Here is a 9,461-nt window from a genome sequence, read left to right as displayed (position 1 = left end):
GTGATGGATACTGCTTGTCCCCTTCTCTCTGCGAGAGTTAACTATGTTGGCCTTTGCTGTTCCCAGACCAGTGTAAATCGGCGCCTCACATCCGGAAGCACTCGGTGTCCAAAAGCCTGCGTCACCTCTTTCAGCCCAATAGCAAGTTCATCAAGAGCCTCAAAAGGTACACTGAGAAATATACAAACACACAAGCATAAATATACACACACAAACACACACATACACAAAGACACAAGCAGGCACACACACAAGTGATTATTATTGTTCATCAATTGTGTGTCTCAATTGGCTATTGGCTATTTTTCATATTTATGTTTACTGCTAAAATGATTCAAGGCACTTCTAATATTATCAAAAGCATTTTCCTTTATTGTTTATCATTTCCCCTTGTTAATGCCACCCTCCCTCTCCCACTGTCTCTGTAGGGGGCTGTACCTGACATGCATCCTCTATAGGGATGATAATGTGCTTGTGACGCCAGAGGATCAGATCCCCATAGTGGAGGTGGACGACTCCTATAGCTCCTTAACTCAAGACTTCCTCTGGTTCACCAAGGTTTGTCTATGTGTGTGTGTGTGTGTGTGTGTGTGTGTGTGGGTGGGTGGGCGTGTGGGTGGGTGGGTAGCTGGGTGTGTGTGTGTGTGTGTGCGTGCGCGTGTGTGTGTTTGTGTGTGTGTCTTGTTTATATGTCTGTCACACTGTGTTTGTCTGAGTGAGAGTAAGTGAGAGTGTATTTGTTAAATAGCATTCAAATTGGTCATTTTGAAATGATTGGTCATTTTGTTTGTGCAAAATGCATTTTGTAGATTTTAATGGCTCCTGTGGACTTTGTGGTTACTGCAATTTTGCCAGGAATGCCTGCGGTTAGTTTGACTGCTCAGGTTACCATGGCTACAAGGGGCAGCCCTAGCTGTGGTTAGCGCTTTTAGGGGACTCTGGGGGGTACCCCACCCTGAGATGGTTTGAACTTACTTTATGAAATTGCTCCCTTGGGTTGACATTGTGACTAAACAGACAGCCAGTCGTACAGACAGAATGCCATGTCTGCTCAGTACTGTCTGTAAATGCTAAGTGTGTGTACTGTATGCTAGGTGTGGTATTTGTGGGAGGAGATCTCAGTACTGTGTATTAATGCTAAGTGTGTGTACTGTATGCTAGGTGTGGTATTTGTGGGAGGAGATCTCAGTACTGTGTATTAATGCTAAGTGTGTGTACTGTATGCTAGGTGTGGTTTATTTGTGGGAGGAGATCTCAATTACTGTGTATTAATGCTAAGTGTGTGTGTACTTTGTATGCTAGGTGTTCATTATTTGTGGGAGGAGATCTCAGTACTGTGTATTAATGCTAAGTGTGTGTACTGTATGCTAGGTGTGGTATTTGTGTGAGGAGATCTCAGTACTGTGTATTAATGCTAAGTGTGTGTACTGTATGCTAGGTGTGGTATTTGTGTGAGGAGATCTCAGTACTGTGTATTAATGCTAAGTGTGTGTACTGTATGCTAGGTGTCGTATTTGTGGGAGGAGATCTCCTGGCTGCAGCAGTGCGTCGTCTCGGCCCAGTCCTCCTGCTCCTGCACGCTGCAGACTCGCCTCAAGATGCTGCAGGCTGTCGCCCAGCTCCAGGTGACCACCTCACCGCCCACACACCTCTGCACAGAGTCATGAACAACAGACCAGTCTCCAGCAGACCTTTGACATGACCACTTACATGCACATAAGCCCTCCTCTGGCCCCCAGAAAGCATTTCAGTGGCGTTGATGGCATGTTGCTATGAAATAATCACAGCTCATGTATGGGCAATACAGGAGGTCCGTGTAGCAAGGTGATTTGTCTGAGTTTTCACTTTGGGGTGGGTGGGTTCTTTTGTGTTTTTGCAGAACCTGCTGGGCACCCATGACCTGGGCCAAGTCTATTACGAGCCAATCAAGGACAAGCACGGGAACGCCCTGCTGGTGCTGCTGCGGGACATGGGTGCGGCGGGCGGTGTGGAGGGCATGCGCTGGACCCCGCTCTGCAAACTGCAGCTGCAGCGCAAGAGCCTGTCCTCGCCCGAGGAGCCCACGGCGCTCGACATGCTGCTTATTACATTACACGTGAGTCTCACACACACACACACACACACACACACACACACACACACACACACACACACACACACTTCCTATCACTCCCAAATCTAAATTCATAGTAGCTTTACAAGCATGACTGCTTATTTTTAGCAACAGATCATATAACAGCAAGCAGCGAAAAGAGGCAAGAAACATCTCAGAAAACATGCCTTAGCGAGAGCCGTGCATAAAGGCCTTACACACCTCCATCCATAAGCATGCACACACATTCCTCCTTCACTTGTGCACACACAGGCTTGCTCACATCTCCAGAAGCTTGATTTGCAGCTTTACTGTGCCAGGGTGAGTGTCCTGGATAAAGCCGCCTCTCAGACTCACTGAGCAGCAGTGTAAGCCGGCGATTCTGTAATCCTCCCCAGCATATGAGTGCGTTCTCCTCGGCGAGCGCACTCACACTCACACTCACACACAGACACATAAATAAACAGATCTGCTCACAGACATAACTATCACTGAAATGTGGCTAAGTGCTGTCCAATTACCTTATTTAATTCTGATTACAAAATAATCATTGAGGTAGGGTACAGCAACATAATACACACACACATACACATGAATACACACAGAGAGAGAGAGACACACACAGGGATACACACACACACACACACACACACACACTCTTGGATCAGATGACCCTAGTCCTTGCTGGCGTCCTTTGAGGCCTGATTGTCCATGTTTTTAAAACATTGTTTAGTTTGTGGTTGAGCTCTAAATGCTTCTGTATGAGCTACAGAGCCAAGCCAGGTTACATTGGTTTGTGTGTGTGTGTGTGTGTGTGTGTGTGTGTGTGTGTGTGTGTGTGTGTGTGTGTGCCAGTTTGCTTTGGGTTTGGCCGGCAATCTGAGCTGCATTATATAGCTGATGTTTCGTCTGAAATTGGTGTTGGTCATTATTCTTCTCTGGGAAACGGAGCAGAGGTCCCTCCACAGTGACCACAGCTCTGAAAATGTGCCGCGTCAGTCGAATAGTTTTTGCAAATTACAAATATGGGCAAATTATGCATTTTAGGAGTCCATTCACTCCCTTCCTGTCTCATTATTATCTTTTAGCCGTAATTCATCAGGGGTCGGCGGGTGAGGAGTCCGGTCGGAGCCCTTTAAATAACAATATGTTGAGCAGCGCGGTGAGAGAGAGGGAGAGAGAGAGAGAGTGTGTGTATGTGTGTCTGAGAGTGTGTGTGTGTGTGTGTGTGTGTGTATGTGTGTCTGTGAGTGTGTGTGTATGTGTGTGTCTGTGGTGTGTGTGTGTGAGTGTGTGTGTGTGTGTGTGTGTGTGTGTGTGTGTGTGAGTGTGTGTGTGTGCAGCACACGGCAGGGAGTTGTTTATTGACTCGGTTAAGACTTTAAAGCCCTCCGAAAGACTTTGGGTAAAGTGTGATGGATAGAGTTTTCATACTAAATGAACCCAATGGAAATTAAATTGTTTGCCTTTGTGTGTGTGCGTGTGTGTGTGTGTGTGCGTGTGTGTATGTGTGTGTTCAGGAAAAGCTGGCCTACCATCGGCGGAGCAGGAAGGTGCTGTCCCCTGGTCTCTACCTGGGCTATCTGAAGCTCTTCAGCACAGTGGAGCAGATCAGGGTTCTGGTGCCACAGAAAATCCCCAACGTCCTCTGTTACGTCAAAATACGTGACAACAGCAACGTCTCAAGGTAAGCCTTGTATTTGTGTGTGTGTGTGTGTGTGTGTGTGTGTGTGTGGAGGGGATGTGGCTAAAGGTTGTGTGTGTATTTCTAATTGTTTATGTGTGAGTCTCCAGCTGACATCAGTGGGTGAAGATAAACTCTCTCTCTCTCTGTGTGTGTATGTGTGTGTGTGTGTGTGTGTGTGTGTGTGTGTGTGTGTGTGTGTGTGTGTGTGTGTGTGTGTGTGTGTGCGTGCGCATGTGTATGTGTGTCCATGTGTATTGTGTGTGTCTGTGTGCAGAGCAGAGTGGGAGTGGCTCCAAGCGGTCCGGTCCATAGAGGAGGCCCATGAGATGGCCGCTGATGAGCAGAGCGCTCCCCACCGCCTCCTGCAAGACCTGCGCAGCGCTGCCCGAGACCTCCTCAGCCACATGAACATCTCCAAGAAACAGGTGGGCACTGTGGTCCGTCTCTGTGTCCATTGCCCCCCCACACACACACACACACTCTCACGACGCCCACCATACACACGGCTTAATTTGGCTGACGTAGCTACGCTACGCTAAGCGCTACCTCTTTACTCAAGGACATGGAGCCAATTAGCAACTCAGTGTAGTTGGAATGAAGTGCAGGGCTGGAGGCTGGAATGGAACTCTTAATGCTGTTGGTCCCAAAGAGAAAAGGTTTGAGGTCTGTGGTGTGTATCGTATCGTAGCAGCTCCAATGCACTCACGTGTGTGTGTGGTTGGTGTGCAGGCCCAGGAGTTCCGCATCTACACGCACGAGGTGTGTGAGTTCGGGCAGGGGGTGTCCGTCCTGCTGCTGCTGCCCCCGTGTGAGGACGTGTGCTCGGCCCCGGGCCAGAACCAGACCTACTCGCCCCGCACTGGCCTGCTCACGCTGCCACTGCAGGTCTTTGAGCTCGGTATGCACACACACCATGCCACATACACACACACACACACACACACACACACACACACACACACACACACCATGCCATGCCACATACACACACACACATACACACACACACACACACCATGCCACATACACACACACACACACACACCATGCCACATACACACACACACACACACCATGCCACATACACATACACACACACACCATGCCACATACACACACACACATACACACACACACACACACACATGTCACATACACACACACACACACACCATGCTACACACACACACACACACCATGCCACATACACACACACACACACACACACATACACACACACCATGCGACAGATACACACACACACACACACACACACGCACACACACGCACGCACACACACACACACACACACACACACACACACACACACACACACACACACACACATACAGTACACACACACACACACACACACATAACACACACACACATACATACATACACACACGCACACACCTGCATGTAATGATAATTTTAATTAATTATTCATTAAGTATTCCTGGTCTGTCTTGCTATTGTCAAGAAATAAAACAGATACTTGGTTGAATTTAGTTCCAGTTCCAGTGAATGTGTCCTCTCTCTCTGTGTGTGGTTGTGTAGTTCACTTTGAGGCTTACTGTCCCAGTTTCATCGGGCCTTTCTGTCGAGTGTCTGCACTCCTGGGGCTCCAGGCGCTCATGTCCCAGCAAGCTCTACGGGAAGCCTTCTCCGAGTCAGAGCTGCTCACCGCTAAGCACAAACACCAACAAGTCCAGGAGCACATGCAGGTAGATCAAACATAACAACATCATTATTATTATAGTAATGATAATAATAATATACATCTTTGCTCAGTTTTGTGTTATTCTTGTTATTATATTCCTTGCAGTTAGTGTATTTGTAAATCAACCTACAAAGCATTGTGTTCTAAAATTATGCTAATGACGTCTCCCATGAGTTATTTATGGCCTTTGGCTTCTCAGTAGTAAACAGCTCATTTAACACATTCTTATTACTAAATTGCCTCTCTTAAAATATTTGACTGCATTTTTGTACATTTCTGGGTATTCATGATGCACAGTGTCATTTTGTCAGGCAAAGTGTCAAGTTCTAACTGGCATTCTGTCAAGTCTCAGTTGAATTGCTGCTTGTCTTGGTGTGGTGTGTGTGTGTGTGTGTGTTTGTGTGTGTGTGGGCGTGTATGTGTGTGTGCTTAGCAAATGGAGGAGCTGTGGCCTTGAGTCACCATCTGGATCATGGGCCCGGCTGCAGAGCGTAGCTAAACAAACAGCCGGGCGGCATCCTGCTGGCCTGGCTCATGGACTTCTCCCGGGAGACGCTACCCGAGACGCCACGCTCCACGTCGTCAGCGCCGGAGTACCTGCCCTCCCCGCCAGCTTCCCCCGACAGCCACCGCAAACACTCAGGTCAGGCCAACGCATTACCCAAGCAGGCCACCACTTGAATTTCATGAATATATGAAAACTTTACTGTCTATATGAAATAGAGGTGTGTTGTGTGTATGCTTGAGTGTGTGTGTGTGTGTGTGTGTGTGTGTTAATGGGGAGTTAGTCACTGTTATTATCTCTTTTGTAAAACCCAGAATAAGGAATTTTAAACAGAAGCGTCCACTATTCTAAACATTTATCTCTCTGTTTGTAGATCTGCCTGGTCTGTCTGATGAGGAAGGTTCATCCGAGGTCTTCCTCACCACCGACAGCGACTATGACTCCAGTCGCGCTCAGAGCCCGCGGGAGCTGGACCTCCTGCCGGCGTCCCCGGGCGTGTGCGGCCGTGGCAGCGGGGTGGCGGCTGGCTCGCGGCCTGACGTGGTGCAGCTGGGCGGAGGTCCAGTCTCCGGGCGGGGCAGGAGCGGTAGCGGTGGTGGTGGTGGTGGCGGAGCGTCCATCCCCGAGGCCTTCGACAGCGACTTCATCCTGCCCAGCCGGCAGATCGAGCTGCTCCGCATCACCGAGAAGCGGCAGGCGCTGTGCGTACGCACCAGCAGCTTGGAGTGCCCGCCCACCTCCTCCTCGTCCTCCTCCTCCTGCGCCGCCAACGCCACCTCGCCGGGCCGCCGTCTCCATGGGAACCACGGGCAGGCCCGCCCGGCGCGGCCCACGCGGGCCCACTCAGAGGACAGCGGCGTGAGGCGGCTCTCAGCGCCCACCTCCTCCTCCTCCTCCTCGGCCGGCTCCAGCTGGCACACCACATTACGCATTTACCCACAATACCCCACCGGCCTGCCCAAAGAGACCAGCGTCAAGGTGCCTGCCCCCCACACACACACTCTCTCTCTCTCTCTCTTTCCCTCTCCCACTCCCCCCCTAACGTCAGATTTAAATGAGCTTTATTGGCATGACCAATGCACATATTTGTACTGCCAAAAGTCTTAAATCAGAACAGAAACCACAGGTCAAAGCAAGGTGATACTAATATTCTCTCTCTCTCTTTCACTCTCTGTCTCCCTCCCTCCCTCCCTCCCTTACTTTCACTCTCTTTCACTCTCTGTCTCCCTCCCTCCCTTTCTCTCTCTATCTCTCTCTCTCTCTCAGTGGGTGGGTACAGGGGAGTACTCTGACAGCTTACACTGTTGCTTTAGAACCCCTCGTGTTTTGACATGCTTTCTTTGAAGCACCTGACTAATTCCTAACAACTGTGTGGATAACACTACCCGCTTATCAGTGTGTTAAAGGTGTTTAGTAGCATACACGGCCTTATTAGGCATTATTTATGAATGGTGTTGTTATAAACAGGTTATTCATAAACTGTGTTTTATAAATTCTGCGAGCAAATTGATAGAGTCTTGTAAGTATTGACTGTTAGATCTGTGTGCCCTGATAGGTGTCTCATCCCTACTGTTAACAAGATCATTGTCTGTGTACTTTACTTTGCTCTATATTTTGTACCTTTTAAATTCACCAGACAGTGAACTTGTGACTTCGGAGAAGGCTACGCGTGAGCATTAACTGAAGCGCCAAGGCGCGATAGCATAATGATGCTCAAATGAGCTTCAATGCTTTGGCATAGCGTGTGTGCACAAATGAGCCAGGTCTAACCTTTTCAAAAGGTTCATTAGTATATTAATATGGGCCAATATAGTTGCAATTCAGGTTAAGAAAACAGCACTGTATTGCTACTTTATGAAGTATGCTATCACTTTTTCACATATTCTTGTGAGAATACCTCAAAATTTGAAAAATCATATTATGTTATTGGGTTGTATTTTAATACCTTAATACCTAATTCTTGTGTTTTAAAATGGGACATTACTTTTGGTATGGTGTAGTGTTAGCCAGTATGTGCTAACTGCCGTCTCTGTTATGGTGTGGTGTAGTGTTGGCCAGTGTGTGCTAACTGACCATCTCTGCTGTGTGTGTGCGTGTGTGTGTGTGTGTGTGTGCAGCTACGGGTCACCCCCAACACGTCGGCGCGGGAGATGGTGCAGCTGGTGGTGCAGGAGATGAACGCGGTGGCGCGGCAGCTGCTGGGCGGTGCTGACCGCTGCTCCTTCAGGGCCCGGTGAAGGCTGGGTGTGCGGCTGCCCGGCCGACCAGGGCCCTCGCCCGTCCCGGCGTCTGGCGCCCGAGCACCTGGAGCACTTCGGCCTGGTGCTGGTGCTGGACGAGCGGGTCAAGTGGCTGCAGGACGACTTTTGCCCGCTGCAGCTGCAGAATCCCTGGAGCCGCGGGAAGCTGTGCGTCCGCATCAAGGAGTACTCACCACTGGCCATGCAGCACAGCAGGGCTACCACTGTCTGACCCCAACACACACACACACACACACACACACACACACACACACACACTAACACACACCTGTGTGTGTGCACACATGCTCTTAGACGTCCAAATACCTGGGTGCGCAAGCATTTCTGGTACATGTAAAGGTTTACAAATGCACAACACTACACTCAAGCATGCAGGCCAGCGTGCATGGACACACTCCCTCACACACTGGTGGCCATTAGTGTGCATTCACACACACACAAACACACACACACACACACACACTGACACGCCGCATATGCATGGCTGGACATCACATGCAGACGCACAGGTAGACCTACACACTGGATATGTGTACAGTCGTACATATCACCCACATCCAAACACACACACACACAGACACACACACACACACACACACACTTGTGGCCATGCATAGCCATAGGCACATGAGAGACTTCTTTCTAATGTCCAGATTTCCCCCCGTCTCTTTCCAGTGTGTGCGTGCAGTGCTTCTCCTTGAGTCCCCTTGCACTGCTGCTCGTAACTGTTGGTGTCCTAAGAAGCTGCTGCTCTTCCCTCTGTGGCTGGCCCAGATAGACCGTGGATCATTTACCCTGGCGTCAGTGTTACAGACGATGGCTGAGCCTTAATGAGTAGCCGATGGCTCACATCGCCAGCAGGGGAACGCCCAGCCCTCCGCGTCAGTCAGTCCGTCGCTCTTTTTCGAGATGGCCACAAATCACTCCGGACTATTCCGCAAGCAAGTGTGGATTTGATTTTCCCAGGAATTCCTTCCAGAATTGGAATATCGCACTCGGGGGGGAAGAGAGGAATCCTGCAACATAACATCACAAGCGCACACCCACCTAAACACACACACACACACACACACACACACACACACAGAGTGAATGATTGCCTTTCTCGCAGGGATTCCAACCACTCTCTCTCTCTCTCTCTCTCTCGGGCGCCCTCCTTCCTGTCCTCCCTCCCTTAAACGGTGATGGAGGGA

The 9,461-nt window shown here is 49.6% G+C and overlaps 1 protein-coding gene across 1 annotated transcript in view; it reads left to right on the top strand.

Annotated features, from left to right (window-relative positions):
* LOC125287914 (ankyrin repeat and fibronectin type-III domain-containing protein 1) overlaps positions 1 to 8,264 on the top strand; it is an 82,532-nt gene extending 74,268 nt beyond the window's left edge. The window contains 12 exon segments of the mRNA XM_048233998.1: positions 59 to 166; positions 429 to 558; positions 1,506 to 1,625; positions 1,880 to 2,095; positions 3,613 to 3,779; positions 4,054 to 4,204; positions 4,509 to 4,677; positions 5,340 to 5,506; positions 5,936 to 5,996; positions 5,999 to 6,145; positions 6,381 to 6,985; positions 8,125 to 8,264. Coding sequence (XP_048089955.1) covers positions 59 to 166; positions 429 to 558; positions 1,506 to 1,625; positions 1,880 to 2,095; positions 3,613 to 3,779; positions 4,054 to 4,204; positions 4,509 to 4,677; positions 5,340 to 5,506; positions 5,936 to 5,996; positions 5,999 to 6,145; positions 6,381 to 6,985; positions 8,125 to 8,244 — 2,161 coding nt within the window. The 3' untranslated portion in view covers positions 8,245 to 8,264.
* Positions 8,265 to 9,461: the final 1,197 nt, after the last annotated feature.

Source organism: Alosa alosa, chromosome 22 (assembly GCF_017589495.1).
Source record: "Alosa alosa isolate M-15738 ecotype Scorff River chromosome 22, AALO_Geno_1.1, whole genome shotgun sequence".
Classification (NCBI taxonomy): Eukaryota; Metazoa; Chordata; class Actinopteri; order Clupeiformes; family Clupeidae; genus Alosa; species Alosa alosa.
Note: the sequence above shows the minus strand (reverse complement) of the source record. Positions and strands in the feature narration are given on the sequence as shown.